The sequence below is a fragment of the Platalea leucorodia genome (assembly GCF_965183815.1).
Source record: "Platalea leucorodia genome assembly, chromosome: 11".
NCBI lineage: Eukaryota > Metazoa > Chordata > Aves > Pelecaniformes > Threskiornithidae > Platalea > Platalea leucorodia.
In genome coordinates this window covers 16,357,734-16,378,599 of record NC_138833.1, presented here as the reverse complement: position 1 = coordinate 16,378,599, position 20,866 = coordinate 16,357,734, and the positions used below count along the sequence as shown (strand labels likewise).

At 52.6% G+C, this 20,866-nt stretch overlaps 1 protein-coding gene across 2 annotated transcripts; it reads left to right on the top strand.

Moving 5' to 3' along the window:
• FGF1 (fibroblast growth factor 1) lies at window positions 1-6,676 on the top strand (the record flags this gene model as incomplete). 2 transcript variants are annotated; one of them, XM_082323992.1, is made up of 3 exons in its annotated part: window positions 1-169; window positions 5,300-5,403; window positions 6,461-6,676. In XM_082323992.1, the coding sequence occupies 3 exons, from the start codon at window positions 1-3 to the stop codon at window positions 6,650-6,652; spliced, it is 465 nt and encodes a 154-aa protein (XP_082180118.1). In that variant the 3' UTR covers window positions 6,653-6,676. The 2 variants fall into 2 exon arrangements, with proteins under 2 accessions (XP_082180118.1, XP_082180117.1); XM_082323991.1 differs by having other exon boundaries at window positions 6,458-6,676.
• Window positions 6,677-20,866: the final 14,190 nt, after the last annotated feature.

Sequence of the window (20,866 nt, the reverse complement as noted above, 5' to 3'; positions counted from 1 at the left end):
ATGGCCGAAGGGGAAATCACTACCTTCACCGCCCTGACCGAAAAGTTCAACCTTCCCCTGGGGAACTACAAGAAACCCAAACTCCTGTACTGCAGCAATGGGGGCCACTTCCTACGGATCCTCCCAGACGGCAAAGTGGATGGGACCAGGGACCGAAGCGACCAGCACAGTAAGCAAACCCGACGGGGCTTCTTGGCGTTCCTCCTTGCTCCTATGGTTTTATCAGCCTTTATCAGCCAGGAAGGGGGGAGCTGGAAAAGAAGGGCTCTGTACCAGGGTCTCTTCTCTCCTGGTGGCAACACACGTTCCAGGAGTCAGCACACGCACCAAACACACCTGTAGCCTGTATGCAGAGCCCAGGGAGGCACGGTATGTATGCTATTTCACAGGTGCAGAAGTATTAAATCTGAAACCGGTTTTCAAAATAATCGCAGGCAGACCATACAGGACAAAAGCGCTAATTGCAGCACGGCTGGCTTACGCAGCAAGCTGGCAGCTGGAAAAAAAGGTTTAGGAGCAGCCTCACATCCTACACACGTGCAGCCATCCCATATAATTCTATGGTATCTCTGCATTTACTCTGGGTTAGAAGATTCGGCACAACAGTGGGCTGTGCAACCCTTCCCAGCAGCGCACTGCAGCTGTGCCTCTTCGCACATCAAGTCGTGAGCCGGAGCGGGAGGTCGGGCCCAGATTCCTCTGCGTGCAGAACGGATTTTATCTGTGTGCTCTGCACACAGTGTCCCCTTGCCTTTGGGGAACTTCCCTCTCCCCTTACGCAGCAAATTAAATTCCTGCAAGGTGCAAAAGCTCAGCAGAGGCAAGAATCAGGTGAGAGCGAGTTATTTTGTGACCTATGGCTTTAGAAATGCACTCATGTTACCATTAATTTTTTTTTTCTGAAAACAAGTATGGCTTATTCTATGCTGAAGCAGTTTAAAGACATTTTATGTGCATCTGTGTGTCACAAAGATTTAACGGGCCATCTGTGGCCAGAGCCTCCTCTTGCCCGTCCCCGTTCCCTGCAGTCAGTGATGCCGGCAGCTCCAGCCCATGGGACATTGGGGACCTGCTGCTGGGATGAACTGCCCACACAGGTACCAACACTTGTCTTACCATTTGCACATCCCACTGCCTTTCTAGGAGCACATTCCTGCTTCATAATTGGCATCAAAGCTCATCCTAGGAAGCTGGCAGGACTTGCTTGCCAAAAAGTGCCATTTTTATAAATGCTACTATTACAAAGTGCTGCAGACACTATCTGACATAGGGCAAACCATAATATAAAAAAATCAATAATACTATCCTGTACATCAAGGAAAGGTGCACATTTGTCCTTTTCAGTAGTCGTCCATGTCACGGAAGGCATCAAGAGCTCTTTCTGTGCCAGCAGCTCACACGACCAAGCCAAGCTGCAGTGCTGAGGCTCTCTTGCTTTGATCAAGCCACACAAAGCTGTTAGATAAAAGCTGAATACCTGGCCCCGACACCAAGAAGCCCCTTTTCCTTGGCAGCTCTCCCTGCTGAGCACGGCCAGGCCGTCAGCAGTGACCAGTGGGGCTGCGCAGAGCAAACCCCCGGACAAACCACTCAGACAAAAGAGAAAATGGCTGTGTAAGGACAAAGACACAAAATCCAAGGAATAGGTTGGGAAGTTTTAAGCTTTTAGAGCTCTTGCAATTCCAAAATGCTTGAAAGGATTTTTTAAACTGATGCCCGAGGAGAGCTGGACCGGCAGTGCAGCAAAGCTCCCTGTGGGGCTCTGCGGGCAGTGGGGCTGGGCTCTTCCTCACCGCCGTGCGCCGGAGCTCTCGGTTCTCGGCAGAAACCTCTGGGTACACCATATCCTGAACATTTACTGGAATATAACTGGAACCTGCCAGGCTCCTATCTGGTTAGAAAGAAGGGCTGGGAGGAGCCAAGTCTGCCTTACAAATTCTAAGAAAAGCACTTTTATTTTCTTTAAACCACAGGCGTACATGTGGCTTTCTCCCCAAACTTAACCTTTCTTCTTGTTACTGTTGTTTTAATGAAGGGCAGTTTATAGTGGAGTTTTAATTATAAACACCGTTTCCCCACCACTCGCGCAGCACACGGCAGCGCTGGGGGACGGGTGAGGATGTCCTCACCAGGGCTGGATAAACACAGTGCAGGGCAGGCAGCCTCCAGCCTGGGATAAACCAGGCACGTAACCCTTCTCAAACCCCTGCAAGAGGCAGAGGAGGACACTGACCCAAAGGATCTGCAGAAGACGGGACCGGGCTCACAGGACCCACAAGCCAGCAGCTGGAGAGACCGCACGAGCTCAACAGGCGTCTCTGCCACGTTTTGCCAGTGCTGAGATTTTGCTCGAGTCAGAAGGGGGATGCAGAGGCACCCATGTGCCTTGGGGAGCGCAGCATGGGTTTGCAGAGCCAGCAACAAGGTGACATCTCATAGCACCTGCATCCCAGCCTCAAACCCCACCGTCTCACGGCATGGATGCTGCCACACAGCCCAGCCTTTTTTCCCCCGGCAAAGTGAGCCCGTCACCTTGGAGTGAGTGTTTCCCCTCCGTCCGCCAGTGCCCACAGCCGCACGATGCACACAGGCAGCAAGTGCAGGCAGCAAGCACGGGCAGCACTCCCGCACATTGCACCCGCTGTGCCCCGGCACACTCGCACCTCGCCGGCTGCTGGCCTGGGGCCGTGTGTTTGGAAACCTCTGCCAGAAAGGAACCTCCTGTAAATGATCTCGTAAACTTGGATATCCGAACGTACAAATATTTACAGAGGAAACTCCTGGAAGGGCTGTGTGCCAGCAGAGCAGCCCTGCCGGCGAGGTACCCTGCCTCCGAGCACTGACGGCTGCCCATGGTCCTGCCCCTGCGCCTGGCAAACACCAGAGCTGCTCAGCACCACTCCCCAGCACACAAGGGGAGCAGCCAGGACTGTGACCTCCGCCATGGGATACTGCTTACACAGCTGGGACAAACACCAGCCAGCACGGAGCAAGTCAGATCCATATGGGAAACTTGGGGGTAACAGTGGGGAGAGAGGTCCCTGGGGAGGGATGAGGCACGGGAATGCCTGTGGCTCATCCGAGGGGTCAGCGTGCACAGCTGCATTAGAGGCTGCATCGGTGCTTTGCAAATAACTGCCCGCTCCCGTGTGTGTTTTGTTCCGGATAAATATCAAGAATTCTTATTTTTATTTTAAATCGCCCTGCCAGGCGCTAGCCCCAGAATCGGGGAAGATCTCTAAGGAGAACAGAAGAAGTCACTCACTCCAAGCCCTTGTTGTCCAGCCCTATGTAATGATACCCTCACCATGTTCTTTGCTGCATGTGTGGGCATCTTGAGCTTGTGTTGTGACGTGAAAAGAAAACTTACCAGGACCCTCAAGGATGAAGCCCATGCTCATTTCCACAAACAGCCTTATTTTCTCTGTTTCATCCCATTACTTCATGGAAGAAAATATCTGTACAGACCTGTAAAAAAAACGCAAGAATTTGTGCATGAGCTCCTTCCTCTGGACCTGCTGCTCTCCCTCCCTCTGTGGCCCGAGACCCTAACATTCCCATCAGCAGCTGGAGGGTCCCCCCGCTCCCCTCTCAAATGCAGTTTTTAGGCCAGTATCATCATTTTTATTTCGTTTCCCTCTTTCCCCAGCTGGACTTCTCCTTGGCCACATCCTGGGGCTGCAGCACTGCAGTGAATGCAAGGTGGACTGGGGGCCCTCTCGCTGCAGGGTTTGCCGGCTGCCAGCTCCCAGCTGCAACCAGGCAAGCACCAGGAGCGTGTATTACTGCAAATCTGCACCCAGGCCATTTACTAATTAAGCACCATTTACTGAGCAGGAAACACCAAAAATGAAGAACGTGAACCGTTACAGCAAAGATTTCACTGGGACGAGGGGTTCTGCCATGCCAAGAGGTAACATTACCTTTTACCTCATCCAAAAAAGGATAAAATGAAATAAATTAAAAAAGAAGGAAGGAGCTGGAGCTGAGACATCCATTCATACCTCATTCAAACCAACTTAAATATTTCTGTTACAAATCTCTACAGTATACTCTCAGAAAAAAAAGCTGACTAGGAGATGGGAATGATCATTTGGAAGAGTTGGATTTTGCAAGTCAACTCTGGATATAACCGCAGCCCTCCGTGCACGCCAGCGGGGCCACTCATTGTTCAGACTTCAGTTTTCCTGCTGACCTGTGAGAGCAGTACGGGGTCCTCTCTGAGCACGCGGTGCTAGAGAGCTGTCCGCCCAAAGCTTCCCTCCAAAGAAACAGCCTCTTCCCTTGCCTCTTCCTGATAAATATGTTGTTAAACAAGAACTTGAGCCAAGTTTTAATCATTTTCCGAGAATCCTCTAATGAGCAAAGTAAGAAAAAAAAGAACCCATGGAGCAAAAAAAAGTAACCAGACAAATAGAAAGGTTAAATCTTCTGTGTTAGGTACAGAATACTGAGCAGGGAAGGGAGGTGGCCCAGACATCCCAGCCTGCAGCTGAGCCGCTCCCCTCCTGCAGTGCAAGACCAAGAAGGAGCTTTTTTTGCCCCAGAGTTTCTAGTTGAAGTCCAGCATCGGTGACGGGGATGGAAAGCCAGTGCCCAGTGGGCTGCACGAAGCATCACCACGAACACATTGCCCCCGCCCAGCCTGTGCGCTGGCAGGCTCAGATCTTGGTTTAGTATCAAATTCAAGTTAGCACTGCAAACTGGGACAATCTAAGGTGTGGCTCATAGCTACCTATGGGAGATATTTTTTTAGGATGAAGATCAGCCCTTTCTATTTCTCCGTTATCCGCCTACAGCATGCCGCATAACGCCAGCCGCGGCACACTGCCAGATGGGATGCTTTGGACCAGGGTTTTGCAACACAGGCATCTGAAGTCTGCCCGTCCCTGGTTTAGCTCTCGAAATACTTCTTCATATGTCACTCCTTAAGTGTCTTGTCAAAACCACATGAGAAATTTGTAAATTAGAGCCAGAATTAAAACCCCAATCTCCTGTGTCCCATTCCAACGTCTTAACCAAAAAGCTGCCCTTCCTTTGATGTAAAATAAGGAAAAAATTGGTCTTTGGTTCCTAAAGCATGGCTGTGGGGTTTCTTTGAAGGAGAGGGTACAAGGAGACACTTTTATTACACGCTGTACTGTTTCCTATAAACTCTTTATAAGCCAGGCTTCAGAACAAAAATACCCTGCTAACTTTCCTAGCAGTTTGGACATTATCTCTGACAATCTTTTTTTTTTTTTCTTTTTCTGTTTTCCTTATACTTTTGTTGTTGTTGTTGTTTTATTTTTACTTTCAGTTCAACTCCAGCTAAGCGCGGAAAGTGTGGGAGAGGTGTATATAAAGAGCACCAAGTCTGGGCAGTACCTGGCGATGGACACCAACGGGCTGCTCTACGGCTCGGTAAGTAGGAGGTTTATGTGGGACCAGACACAGAGAGGGTTTGAGGTTTGCAGAAATCTCATAGCTCTGAGTAATGCAAACCGCAAGCAACAATTAGCCTCTGTTTGTTATTTTGGTAGCTGGACGGCCACTCTCCATCCGGCTTTATTTTGGGGGGAAATAAATGAATAATCAAATCACACCATTTACCACCCTGCCTCAAACATTTGACAAATATCATATTCCATATCTGGAGCAGCAGCTGCCTTGCATCCCCTCAGCAGCTGCCAGCTCGGCGAGCGGGGCCGTGGGGGGACTGCGGCAGTGCAGGGCAGGTGCACCTCCAGCCCAGCTCTTCCCGCCCCGGCAGCGCCTTGCCCACACCTCTGCCTGCCTCCTGCCGCCTCTCCACGGCTTTGCGAGCTGGTTCAGGGCTGCTAGCAGGGCTGGAAGCAGCCCCAAGCAATGGCCCACGGCCACTGAGCAAAGACCGCCCCACATTTTTCCTCTGTATCCTAGCTGCACCAAGCCCTGTGCCGGAGGCAGCGACAGCCTCCATGACATCCCAGTGCAAGTGGGATCATGCAAGGCAGGAACTTACTCCACTACAGGGCACGGAGCCACCGAAAATAATCTGGTCTTTGAGACTAGTCCCATTTATAGTAAAGCGTGCGACACGTAATCCTGGTCACAGGCCGCTTAGCCTCACCAAAGAGCCGTTTTGTTCCCTGTGCTCATGCCCTGAACCCGCAGCTGCCACCGCACAGGTTAGTGCCAGAGCAGGAGCCAGTGCCAGGACCGGCTTACAGAGTGCGGAGCTGGGCTCAGTTACTGCCAAATAAAATGCCCAGGTCACGGACAAGTTACTGTAGGTGTAGCCCAGGTGACTAAATCAAGGCTACTTACCTCCACACTTTAAATATGAACTTTACTGGGGCACAAAGATCTCAGAGGCGGGTCTGAATGGCATCCTAGCCGGGGAGCATCCGAGCCAGGATTGCCGCCTTAGGAACACACATCCTCCTCCCAACGGCATCACCCCGTCTCACTGGCATTACCCGGGGCTCTCTTTCAGCAGTTACTGGGTGAGGAGTGCCTGTTCCTTGAAAGGATCGAAGAAAACCATTACAACACGTACGTCTCCAAAAAGCACGCGGATAAGAACTGGTTTGTTGGTCTGAAGAAGAATGGGAACAGCAAGCTGGGGCCGCGGACTCACTATGGCCAGAAGGCGATCCTCTTCCTCCCGCTGCCCGTCTCAGCCGACTAAGCCCTGTCCCGGGAGCTCAGAGATGACCTGAACCCCAAAACCCAACCATCGCCTCTTCCTTTTCCCTCTCTCTCTTTTTGCCTAGTATAACAGAGTCAAACATTACAGCTCCAAGCTTTAGGTAAAGGCTTTACCAACAATAGACAAAGCAGAGCTCCTCCGCTCTGCACGAAGCTTTGCAGAGATGAGGGGAAAAGCCCTGACACCCGCCCAAGGTCCACCAGCACCCTCGCCTCCCCCTGCCCTCTGTCGGCAACGCGAGGCCAGCTCGTGCTGTGACCACGCTGCAGCTCCCAGGGACACACACAAACCTGCCCCAGGCAGGCACCCAGAAACGTGGCCAAGGGCACCCCAAGGACACCCCCGATACCAGGGGAACACATGCTTTTACTGTCCCCAGTCATTCTAAGGCAAAACCTCCCTGGATACGCTGTATTAACATATTTATCCATCTAAGTATGTAGCTTCTAATATGCCCTTCAAGCAATTTCAGATTGCACCATCATGTTATCAAGTGCCAGCCTGGTTAAATGCTTGCAGATATCCTCAGCATATTAAGCTAAACTAGCATCAGCCAAAAGCTCCAAGCCCTAGACATCTAAGCCTCCCTTACAACATGACTATTGCTATATTTCATGCTAGTACCTCCCATATGTTATTTTATTAAGTAAACCTGTCTCTTCTACAATCTGTTCATAAGTAATTCTAGGTACCAAAGCCCCTTGACGTTGTCCCAGTGCGGATGGGGCAGAGTGGGAGCAACTGAAGTCTGATGTTGAGGGTGTGATGGTGCAGCAGGAACGGGCCGCACGATGGTGGCAGTGCATCGCACCCTGTTCCCAGGGGGCTTCTTCCCACACCTACGGCATCTCACTAAATGGGGCTCTAAAAATGGCACTGGGGCCCCTTGGTGATGCCCAAACCCTCCGTGAGCTGGGTTTCTCCTCTCCCAGCATGAGGCAGATCTCCCGAGCAGCTCAGGAGCCGCTCCTGCCAGGCGAGAGCATCACGGGAGCACCACACTGCCACGCTCTACCCCGGCTCATCTTCCCCCGTCCACCTCAGGCATTTGCAGACACCTACGGTGACCAGGCACGAGCCACACAGGGGGACAGGTCAGCCCAGGCACCGCTGGGGCAAAGCCTTGCTGAGTCAGCGCTTCTCTAACCGCTTCTCCCTGAGTAGCAAGTGCATTTTACCTTACAGCGAGTTTCCTCATGTGTAGACTAGCCCAAAGCCTCAAACTAATCCTTTCTGGTGACATTGCATTAAAAAGTAAATTAGGAATCAGTTTAACTCCATTGCACCTGTGTGAGTTGTCATGGCCTGGCTGTGGTTGCGGGTGAGGTGTACGCGGAGATGTGGCCAGGGTGCCACGGTCAATGGGACGGATTCAGCAGCCGAGGAAGCAAAAGCACGGGAGTCCTTCATTCGTGCAAGGCTGGAGCTGCGGCAGTGCCGCGCAGCCTGGCCCCCAGCATCGCGGCGGGGGGAGCGCTGCTGAAACTCACCTTCGGCTCAGTCCTCCTGACGGTCTCGGACTGAGGTTTTCAGCTGTAAATAATAATATGCTGGTACATGGCAGAACAATAAAGTTTGATAGGAAAAATTGCAGCAGGCTATATTTGGTCTTAAATTAAGAGGCGCTTGAGTAAAAAAGCTTAAAGCTCTTGAGGTGGATGGGGGGGGTGAAAATGGAGCTGCTTCACCACAAAGATGAGCTTTGTGATGAGACACAAAGGCCAATCACTCTGGTGGCAGCACCCGAGCAGGGACACCCGATCGGGGACACCCGCAGAGGGAGCTGGGGGACCCTGTGCTGCGGTGGGCGATGCAGCCTGGTCGGTTGCTGCAGATGCTGCTCCCACTGCAGAGAGGGATGGCCACAGCCTGTGCACTCTCTATTGTTTCTACAATAATAATCCCAATTTTGCAATTCTACTGAATGGGAAAAAAAATCCAGGGAAAGCAGGACTTGCTGCAGTTCACACAGCTGAGGGATGAGGTGAACTTTTATCTTCTCCTTTACCCTGGGCCACAAGCTGGGCTGGGGACAGGCACAGAGCCACTGAGCCTCATGTTTGCTAAATGCTTTTCCTAAGGCTTCCCCTCCCATGGTCCCACCCGTTGGGCCTGACTTTCCTTATTCAGCAGTAAAGGGGGAAAAAAAAAAAGGCATTTAAGTACATAGTGTAACTTAAGGTAGTTAAACATTACATTGTTGAAATAGTGGTATCGGTGGTGAAAAGCACTCCTGTTTGGTCTGGAAAAGATGGGTAATCTAAGTCATTTTACCTTCATTTTTTGTATAATAGACCCTTGGAAACTGCAGAAGTATGTATTTGGCAGGAGCATTACAGCAGCTCAGCTGCTCTCCCCAGCTTTGCAAAGTGAGAATTTTCCCGCCGAGGTGCGTTACGCAGCGTACGTCAGAGCTGCGCAACGGCGTTCATGCTTCTGTACCAAACTTTCTGAAGAGAGAGCACAAACAGCTTTCCTGTTCACACATTGCGGCGCTGAGCTGGGGCTGTGCACAGCCTCCTCCTCCTCGTGTGCTTGCACGCGGCACCTTCTGGGAACACGGAGACAAGGCCTGCAGTGTCCGCTAATTAGATGTTGCGATCTATTTTTCCTGCCACTCGGGGTACTGCCGGAGCCCTTCCCCGGTGGGTGGCACCTTGCTGCTGTGGCTGCAAGAGGGTTTTCACAGACACGCTTTGTTCCTAAGCAAACACAGCCAGGGATGGTCATCTGCCCCGCAACCAGCAGCGCAGGTTTATCAGTCATCTCATCCCGATTTGCAAAATAATGATAAATGAGCTGGCAGCCCCCACCGGCAGACACGCTGAGCTCTTGGGGGGGAAACCCGCATTACACTGGAGAGCTGGGGGGACCTGCCCGGCCCTGCATGACGGAGGGGCAGCCACAGCCCAGCCTCTTGCCAGCCGGTGTGTGCCCAAAGTCTGTGTTTCTGGCACAGCCCAGGGCCTTCGCTCTGGAGAGCAGGAGGAGTTCATCCTCATGGCATCCATGGGCTCAGGTTCATCCCACCCGGGTTCTCCTTGTTCACTTTTTTCCATTCCTGCCATTGGGGACAGGAACAAACCTGTCAAACCCCAGATAAGCCATCTCTACGCAGGAGGGAGGAAGAAAAGGCACTATGCCTTGCATATTTCTGCAGCAGTAATTAGCCACTAATTACTGCACTTTAGAATTGCTCTGCTAATTACTGTACTCCTGAACTTTTGTACTTGCTGGCTCTGAAATCTTTTTCCCAGGGCTGATAGCATCGCGGTTAATCGTCCTCCCAGGCAAAGAGGGAGATGGCGTGGGAAGGCGGAGCCGTGGTGGGGAAGCAGCATGCGGCAGCTTCGGCAGCACTGCAGCTGCAGAGCCCAGCGGTGCCGGGACCATCACCCACCCACGGGCACCAGCCCTGCCAGCCCCCGGCACCCTCCTTGCACCTACCCATTGCCATGACCCATCAGTGCTGCTTCTCATCGGGGGAACTGCATGGAGATCGAGTCAAAAGGCAATTTCTGCTCCTCCTGGAGAACTGTGGGCTGACAGCTGCTTCTCTTGTCCTTTACATAGCAAAGTTTCCATACAGCTGCCCCTGGGGAGGTCAGATGCATCGTCTTGCAGGTATTTACTATGTGCACATCGAATGCTTGAAGGACTGTAAATATCGATGTCCAGTTTTCATTTATAATCCCCAACAGCCAGAAAGGCACATTTTTACTGTATATAACATTTTAATTAAAAGAAAGTAATGCTTGCAAAAAATCCACTCTGCACAGGCACCGTCCCTCCCCGCCCCGAAGAAATTAAGCACAGCAGTAGGATAACTTTGGGTTTTTTTCAATATCATTGTATGACAGGTAAACTAGCTGTTATCCCTAAACTGGCAAACACCTGTGACCATTTTGCAATGTTGCCTTATTTTACACATCTAAGCACATGTAATGTAACTCATATCAAGCGCACACGATCCCACTATTAAAAGGTGAACAAGTAATGATTCATCAGCTCTGCCGCCACCACAAACCATGCTTTTAGTTACCTGAGCAGTAAAACACGCTCTCTCAGCTCTTGGTGAAGGCAGTTCAGGCTAACGGCAGGTGAGGAGCAGGCACACAGCTCCCTGCAATCCTTCAGCTGCCAAGGGCTACCCCACAGGGGTATCATCATCATCCTCACACGTGCCCATATCCAACACCTGCAGCACCGGTTTTCAGGGCAGGGACGCAGGCCGAACCCCTCCGTCTCTACCTTCTGTGCTGCTGTGAACTTGTAATTGCTTACCTGCAGTGGATAAAAGTTGAGAAATTTGACATTTAAATCAGTACCTGGCAGTGTCCAGTAAGGACGGAATATCTGCCCAAATCCTGGATTTAGGCCAACAAGCTGTAGGAGAAGGGACAATAGAAGGACCCAGCCACTGCCAATGTCCCTCTGGCGGGTCAGGCACCTGGGAAAGGCTACAGATAATGTTCCGATGGCAAACACAAAGCTGGGCATGACAGAGCGATGTGGATAGCCAACGGCATCAACACCTTACTTAAACATTGTGGTTGCTATCCCTGTGAAAGACTGGGTTGTCACTCAACTCAAAAAATGAACGAGTGCATGACCAGGAGATCCAGGTTTTAATTAAAATGGAAAGTTGGAAAGCATAATGCCAGATTTAGCCGCGCTGTCTTCCAACACCTCATTAACCACAGGGCATTCCTCTCGTTAGACTTCTGCCGCTCAGAAATTACCACCACAGGTACACCCTTGACACCCAACTGGGGGAAAAATGTCAACACTTTGTCTGAAAAATAATCCCTAAGGAAGGCACAGTAATTGCTTCAGACAGATGAACAAGCAAGGATGACATTACCCAGAGAAACCATGCTCGCTTTGGAGAGTTTTGTCCTTAGGGTGAGAGGTGAGGGGGGGGAAAAAAAGACTTGTAAGATTTAATAAAATTATTACACTTGAAGATCTTTCCCAGTAAGCGTAGTGAGCGCAAGTGTGCTGCGAGAGGGTTTCTGGAGTGTGTCGGAAGGAAGGAAAAGCAAGTGCTGCTGCACGAGAGGGTGAGCTAGGGAGGCACGGCTGGGTGCAGAAAGGATGGCGGTGTTCGGATGCTCGGTTAAATTTACAGCATTCAAATCCAGCAGCAGCCAAGGGCACTGGATGGGCTAGATTTCAGCCTTTTTCAGTTATGGCCTAGTGCTGTCTCCTGGCAGATCTTGCCAGGATCTTGCAAGCTTCCACATCCTAAGGAAATGGAAGGCAGAGGTGGTACAGGGCAGGTAGGGTCCTATGTGATCCCACAACCCCTTCTCCCAGTGCTGAGGTCTGTGGCATCCGCACGCACAACTTCACTGGGGCTCTCCAAAGCCATATTTTTGCCTCTACGCCTGTCAGACCCCTTGGGCTGAGAGTATCCCTGATCAGCTCTTTTTTTCCACAACTGCCCAATCCAGAAGTGCTCAGACACGGGAACGGCGATAAAGGGCCATGGATCCCAGCCCAGGAGTTTGTCAGCTAGATCTAAAAATTTGCAGAGATCTTAACAGACCACAACCTCAACAACATGCCATCAGCCAGGCAGAGCCCCAGGCTGCAGAGTACCCCGAATCTTGTCCGCTCCCTCCTTCTGTTTCACTCAGGAGTCCTCTGCAGAGATTTAAAACCCGACCACTAGTTCCTGTTAACTGTTTATCCTGCACCAGGAAGAAGGGCATGAAAAGTCACACAAACTATTGCACTAGGAGAGCTGAAGCTATTTTTTAAAAATATCACACTTTACATTAAATAAACAACTCTCTGACATGCTGCCATTCGTTCGGAAAGAATGTAAATCTGGGTCTAATGGCTCCCATATGTTCTCCATGTATGACATGAAAATGCCCAAGAAAGGTAAAAGCTGGGTAGGGCTGGGCGGCACGCTAGAGGGTGGTAACACCTCTGCTTCGCAGGACAGACGGACCAGTGGTCCTTCTGTCTGTCACAAGCTGCCTTTAAATGCAAGGCAGACATCCTGCCACCGCTGCCTGCTCATGGCCCCTCACCGCTCCCTGTGTCTTTGGGGAGATTATTGCCATAGGTGCCAGACCTTTTTGACAGCCGCTGTCTTCAGGGCACTCGCTGAGCTCGTTGCAGCACAGGGCTGCTGCAGCATGGGACCCCGGGTCCGCAGAAAGGCCGTGCAAGCTCCCAGCCTGCAGCAAAAAACACAGCAGAGCCCCTGGAAACAGCTACGGCACCCAGCAGCGGATTTAGAAGAGAGCAGGATCGGCCCAACGCACCCGTTATCAAGGACCGTTCAGCATCCTCAGCCGAGGAAGCGTCGCGAAGGCAAGCGGCAGGGCCGCTTCTGTTTTGTCTTTAGTTTTCGAGCGGGACCCGGCAGGAGCGGGCAGGGATGCGGTCCTGGGCGGGGGGCGCAACAAAAAATAAAGCAAATAAAAAAGCAACGAACATCCAAATCGCTCAGTGCCAGGCACACAGGAATTACACATTTTCCTCTGCGAAACAAACCGCCTTCGGTGTCCCCGTGTCGTGGGATGCCCAGGAGATGGCGACGAGGAGGCGGCGCTGCGGCGGGGACAGCGGGGCCGGGGCAGCCCGGGGCACCCACCCCGCGCTGCCGCTGCCAGCGGGCAGGCACCGGCGGGCAACATCTGGATCGGCATCTGGCTGACAAATGGAGCCAGAGGGAGCTTAAAGGGGCCCGGGAAGTGGTCGGTCCCCCCGCTGCCTCTCTGCCCCGCTTCCCCCTGGGTGAGGCCAGCCCGGGGTGCCGGGTGCTGCTCCCACCCCGGGCAGCCCCTGCTGCAGCCCCCTCCGTGGGACCAGGGCTGGCAAGGGACCCCCCTGGGGAGCAGGGTGGGTAGAGAGGGGTTATGCTCCTGGCAAGCCTGGAGGGAGGGTTTGATCACAGGCAGAACACTCATCCCACAAGTGGCTTCGCCTTCCTTTTCCTCTAACCCAGAGGGCTGCTTTGCCCATGAGACAGCGCTCAGCCCCAGCCCGAAAAGCCAAAACAACTGAAGCAAGGAAGCTTGAAATAGTCTATTATTAAGCTCTGGGAACTGATGGGAATCCAAGCAAAAGGAAAGCTTGGGTTTCTGCTGCTTTCCTGTGGTTGGCATTTTGGAAAGGCTGCCGGAGGACACACACATCTCGGAGCGGGCGGGGCTGCGGGAGCGTGGGACGGTGTGGTGGTGTGCGGCCAGGGCTGCAGGGCACCACGATGCCACGGAGCATCATCCCCTCAGAGGCTCCGGCAAGGACCGAGGGAGCCCCCACAGTCACAGCCTGAGCCTGGCTCTTGGCGATGCTCATCCCTGCCGCTCTCCCTGGCACTGGGGTGCAGCAGCCCTGCCCGTGCCCCCACCCTCCGCACACCCCATCCCCAGCACCCCCCCGCTGCACCCCACACCTCCATCCTCGGCTTCCCCTGAGCGCAGGGTTGTGCCAAACCATTTCATGATGTACTAATTGAAATAAGCTCTTGGGACAGCACATCTATTCCCACGTGTGCCATGACTCCTTGTTTAGAGCCAGTATCTGCAGCACTCCCAAGCTATGAAGGGAGTTGGGTAAACCTCTGGTCAGGGTACTGGGACAGTGTAAATCAGTTAATCAAAAGAGGAGTGATTTCCATGGCGATGGTCATGTTAGGAAGAATGGGGGAATTTGCCAGAGCAAGGTCTGGCAAACCTCCACCTCGAAGTATCGCCACAGTTTGTGCAGGCTGGGCTGTTTCTAAGCATGTGCAGCAATTTGTTCTGGCTAGTGAGAGCGGCTTGTGGCAATTGCTAATCCCAGCTCTTGGGTCAAGCCCCTCAAGAGGAGGGAGAGGCTCCTGCTCACAGCCCTCACTCCTCCCGAGACACTGAGCATCAGGAAGCTGCAGCTTAAAGCTCGGTGTAATCCCCACACAAAGAGGTGGTCACTGGTAATGGGTTTACCTGCTTAATTCTCCCCGGTCGTTCCTGGCTCTCAGAGTTTTCCCTTCCCCACTAACTCGGTGCTGCAGGAAACTCTGCTTCCCACATTAAGCAGATTGTCTGCAACAGTCCAGGCAAATGCATTTATCACACTGAATTCCCGAGCCGTTACACCGTGCGTTTCCGGGATATGAATCCTCTGTCGCTCACATCCTCCCCTGCCCCGTTTCCGGAGCTGGGCCGCCATGCATTTATCACCCGCGGCACAGAGCATCTTCACTCCCCCCGAGCCCCCGAGGCTCTTCCCCTGGGACCATCTGCTGTCCCCACCAAAGGCACAGAGTTACCCCTGGTGCACGCGGTGACCACCCGAACACCTCCCGCCCCTGCTGCCAGGGCTCGCCTCTGCCCCACGCAGCCCCATGGCCGCGGGTCCTGGCTGGTGGGGACACGTGGGACAAGCTCGAACCACTCTCCACCACCCCTAATCTACTGTTTCTCTGCAGAAATTATCCCAACATGGATTTCCTCCTTTTGCAGGACAGGAGCTCAGAAGGAGGGCGGATGGGCACCCGCGCCCACACATACTAAATGAGCCGACCTCTGCAACGTGCCTCAAACGGGGTTTCTAGACTGAAATTAGCAGATGCTGGCCTAATTCTGGAAGGAAAGGCTCTGTTACAGCACTGCTGGGCAGGACGCTGCTCCGGGCTGTGCCTGTGCAGGGCTCCTGGGAAAGCAGAGCTCACACCACTGCATTTGCTATTTCAGATGCGCCCGTGGCATCTGGGGAGCCCCGGCAGTGGGCTTCTCCTCCAGGCTGCCCTTCCTAAACCATTTGAATCGCATTTATCCTGCAGCTGATATTCTTTCTTTTTTGTTCTGAGATGCTCACAATTTCTGTGGATCCATCTGGATGTTATTAGAAAAATGCCTTGGGTCCACTGAGGCCCCTTCCTTGCTTCCCCTGTCCTGGACCCCTGAGGCCGAGGAGCCGACTCACAGGAGGAGCCGCAACGCCAGCATACAAAGAGCAGCAGGCAGCCTGGCTCAGGTGCCAGATCTACTGTCATTCCCAAAACGCACCCAGTCTCAGGAACCACCACGTGCCTCAGTTTCCCCACTGCAAAAAGCAGCTAAATACCTCTCGAGGCAACACCAGTGAAAAGAGTGTCCTGGCAGAAGGGCCAAGCCCCTGTGTCCTACCTGCCACATGCACTCATTGCTCGGGGCTTTGGTGTTTTCAAAGCTCTCGGGCTCCAGCTTCAAGGAATCGGTGTGGCCTGATCCTGCATCCTGGACCAGCACAGCCAGCTCTGCCAGACCCAGAGCAATCGCAGAGCTCGTGTCTTCCTCTCTTCTGCCATGCACCTGAGCAGTCACCTGCGACAGAGAGGAAATGACACCGTTATTGATAAATGCAGGGACTCCTCGCTGCTGACTTCATCTCACCGTGAATGTCCCTCACCGGCTCTCCCACCTCCCCCGCTTCTCTCCGCACTCCGGTCATTCAGTCCTTTCCCCTTTTTCTGCGATGTGCAATAGTCACCGTTTGCTTGCACGAAAACCTGGTTCCCTGAGGCCACAGCTGACAGCTTCCATCGCTTGGGGTATGGTTTTATTTAGCCATTACAGCTACATCCTGAATGTGGCCATAAAGCACATTTATCCTTTATGACTGAACTCGGTGCCAAATTAGTCTCAGTTTACAGCTCGTGCTCTGTACTCAGTGTTTACCGTGGGCTTTGCCATGCCTGCGCCTACGCTAGCTGCTGCCTGTAACTGGGAAATGCAGGGGAGTGAGAGAGAACAACTGGGGGGAGCAGCCCAGGCGCGGGGGCTGAGTTCCCCTCGTGCGGACCGGCTTCACTCGGGAGCACCGCGGCGTTGCCGCAGGCACCCTCCTGCTCCCACACTGCCTGTGCCGAACCGGCGCCGGCTCTCATGGTCAGGCATCACCAACGCCTGGGCCGAGCAGGGGACCATGCCATGCCGCCGCCCAGGAGCAGCAGCATCCCCACGGTGCCACAGCCGGTCCTGCTGCCGTGGGGCAAAGTCCGAGGGGTTACCGGCGGGCAGCTCGGCTCCTGCAGCCAGCACCGCGTCAGCAGCCCCGGGAAGCCTTTCTCGGGAGAGATTAGGGAGGTATCCAGAGAAAAATGCACCTGTTGGACAGGAGCCCATGTCCAAATCTACAGGCAAACGCTGGTGAACACAAGTCAAGCCTTTCGAATGTCAACTGCAATTGCCAGCTTGTTGTACTAAAAACACACCTTAAGCACAGGATAAAAAAGGAGGAAAATATTTCTAGGCACAGCCATGAAAAGCTAACAACTTTCATAAATCAGGCTGCAAGGTTTTTGCTTTTTAGAGAACAAGGCCTCAAGCTCAGGTCCAAACCCTCCTCTCCAAGGACAGTTCCATCTTTCCAAAGCAAAACCAATTGCAACTCAAAGCCATCTGCATCCAATCGCTGCTCACTCAGGCAGATCCATCCTTGTCACCGAGCATGGAAATTCAATATATGGGAAGAACTTGCAAAAAAAAAAAAAAAAGAAATTCTGTTTATTTTCATAGAAGTATGCTTGGCCTAAACCCTTTACTCTCGTAAAGAGAGTCAGTAACTGCTGCTTCTTTTTTTACCCTCTTTTAATTACGTTTCTAAACTAAATGAAAACCAAGAGGAAGGCTGTGGGGCACTATCACAGCATCTTCGGTGAGATGCACACTAGCCAAAGGTGCAATTCCAAAACAAGACAGTGCAGCAATGAATTATAATTAAAATACAGTTTTACCAATTTTTCTGAGTCCGGACAGGTTTTCCCCAACTTCCCCAATATGAAAATATCCTATTTTTTCCTAGCCAAACAACCTTTCTAAGCAAGAGCTTGAAAAGGGCATCCATAAGGAAGGCAGACCATGCCCTTACCACGTCTGCCCATATCAACACTCTGAAGACGGGAAAACGCATACAGGCAACTCAGGTTTCCCCATCGAGGTTCCTCCATACGCCAGGCATAATCCAGCAGGAGGAAGAAGAGGAATTTAGGAACAGGAGGTTTTGCAGGGTGCTTTTTGCAGAGAACAAACAAATAAATGGCACAGCTAGAAACGCATTAACGGGGACGGGTCACAACCCCCAGCTGAGCAAGGCTGGGGGCTGCCAAGTGGGGAGCAAAGATGCTACAGTCCTGCCTCCCAGTCCAGGAACTGGGAAACGTTCCCCGTATACAGGGAGACGTCAGCCACTGTCGTGGTCAGCATGGCCCAGGTAAAGACGGAGGGAGGGAGGCGTCACCCGGCCGAGCAGAGCGGCACGATGGGCAGAGCCGGAGCCCAGAGGAAGCCGGCAGGAAGCCTGCTTGCACAGGCTTGGGTCCTCTCTGCTCCCAGGCTCCTTTCTAGATGGTTTCCTTCCATTATGAAATTTTGTTATGGAAAAAAGGATGGTGACAAAGTAGCAGGAAGGGAAAAGCAACACAACCATCTCGCAGGCTCTGAAACGTTGCAGATGCCTTTCTGCCCGAAGGAAAAGGCCGGTGCACGAACACTGTGCTTCAGCACTAGCTCCAAGCAACGTCATGCAGGAAAAACATCACCCTCTGCTCATGTCTGCATTGCTGTGCTGGATAACTCCAGCTCGTTCACCATCTCAGGTTTTAACTTTCTGTGTGTACCGTGTAGTTTATATTGTGTTAAGCCCATCTAGACAGCAAGCAATTTCCTCGTACTTAACAGCCCTTCTGTTCCTCCCTGACATCCGCCACACGCTGCTAAGCCTGGCCGATTAACACTGTCTCCACCAAAGAGCAGAGAAAGGCCCCCATGGCTCTTAAACGCCATCCGCTCCTCCAGCCTGCCCAGGCAATTAGTCCTATCGGCTCCGGGACTGTGTTTCTATAACATACCTTCTCCCCTCTTAATGCTTGTTACACACATTAATTTATTATGTGCACATGCTATGGACACCAGAGCGCATACTGCGGCTTCATGGATCATCCTGCTCCCCCATTGCTCTGAACCCTTCAAAGCTTTCTCTTCTCCTTCCACAGTGAAATCCAGGTTTTAACCTTCGCTTGTTTTTAGATCAGTAAAATACTCTTTCTGGTTCCACCTCATTGCTCCTTTCTCCTCCTCCTGCTGGCTGCATCCTGAGGGCCCCGGTGCCCAGTGCTGCCCGCTGCAGGCTCCCGCGCCCTACGGCTCCAGCCCCACTGCCCACCTCTCCCAGCACACCCCCCCACGACCAACGCAATTACACCCCCACAAAGGAGTTAAAATCCAGGATGGAGGGTTGTTCCTGCCCCACTTCGGTGTCTGAACATCATCCAAAAGCAATTAGGCAGCACACAATAACATCGTCGGCAGAAGTAAGGTTCTGCAAAGAAACGATGTGACAGCAGCAGCACTGTCCGCCCCTGCCCCCTCTGGGATTTTCACCCAAAGCCATTTCCATTCATAAGCGAAAATTCAATTTCCTTTCCCCAAGCTGCCAGCACTGAACCCCAAGCCCAGGCCCCCCCTGCCTGGCAGACGGGGGTCTGCTGCCGCACAGGTCCTGCCGCCTGGCACCGTCCCCTCGCACAGTCCTCGTCCCACCCCAGGGGCACAGGTACCCCGAGCAGCCCTGCTCAAATGAGGCCGGCTCGACAACAAGAAAACCGAGCTTTCTTGCAGTGCTTTTCAGGGACAGAGGCGATCCAGCAGCCCGCACAAGAGTGTTGCTCAGATTTAATTAAGCCTGTTTAGAAACTCTTGCTGTCTTGCTGGTGCCACTTCCATGCATCCGGCAGCCCCAGGCAAAGCTGGTAGTTATCTATGGGGCCAACACAAACTGTCACTGGGACGCAACTCTTTGACAAATCTGCAAATAAATAAGTGTCAAAAGGAAGAAGAAAAGAAGAAAGCGAGGGACCCGGAGGAAGGAATCTGCATGGGGAACAACTCCATCTGGGCTTGGCATCGGCGTGTGCTCACCACATCACTGCTAAAAGGGACGATGGGTTCTGGCCAGCAGCAAAGCTGCTGGCTCCAGCCCCACAGGGATTAGGCCAGTTAAAACGCCGAGGACTGCAGGCAATTCTCAGCTGAAACAGGGGCCACACAGCTCGCTGCCAGGGGTTCCTGAAAAAATAAAATAGGTGGGCTCTTCCCTGCCCCGGTCAGGCTGGGCAGGGTCCCAAGCGGTGCTGCCGGCAGTGAGGAGCCAGAGGGGCTGGACCAGCATCACCTCTGGTTTCTGCCCTGGGAAGGCATTGCTTCCTGCCTGCGCTTTATTTATCTCACAAGTTTATTTTTGATATGATTTGTCCTGAAATATGTCAGTATGCGACTTTCTAGGCTTTCCTGTCCCACTGGGGTAAATCTGACATATGTGGGATGACATGGAAGGTTGAATCAGCCATCGCCGCTATTATTGTGCTCCGGCTTCTGCCAGCTCCGCCAAGGCTTTATGGGGTTTGGGGTTTTTTGTTTGTTTGTTTGTTGGCTTTTTTTTTTTTTTTTTTTTTTTAAACTGAACTGGTGCTTTTAACACTTACTATCTTCAGTCTTTTCAAAAATTAGAAATGAAAAATACCTCTGCTCAAATCTACTTTTCCACGTTTGCATGAAAATAAAAGAATTGCTTAGGATGGTCTGGGTGATTGCTGGGGTGTGCCAATGAAGCAGTGACCGTGGGTCCTGTTCTGCGGGGCGTAAGCATGCTTACCAGCCTCGCCAGGACCTTAATTCTGTGCGTTTTGGGACAGAGCATTTACACACGCAGCTTAGTCCAGAAAGAAGCATTTTTCTACCCACCAGCTGGTTTTGCCTGTGTTCTGCAGTGCCTTTGTAGGACATTTCAGAGGAAGCATGAGCCAGCATTTAGCATCCTAGTTCAGGACTTTGGAGAAAAGCCCATTCATGACCCACCCCAGCATAACTGTGGAACAGACTCCGATGTTGTAAACTGGAGATGTTTTCCTCTCCCTGTCACAGGGAGGGATAAGGACAAAACACTGGTGCTGAAACACTTCCACAGCGCAGAAGTCCCACAGTGCAAGTTAAGGTCATTGCCTGCCATCGTTCCACCTCCCCGGGGGGCACAGCCTGCTGCCAGCTCGGCTGCAGCGGTGGGCAGTGACCACAGCTACCCGGGTGCCAGGGCACGCTGCCCGGCACAGTGCCCGTCCCTCTGCCGGCCCCTCTGCCTGCCGCTGCTGCCCTGCCCGTCTCTGGGCCATCGGCTGCCTGGGGGGTGACGGCAGGATGCTCAGCCCCGGCT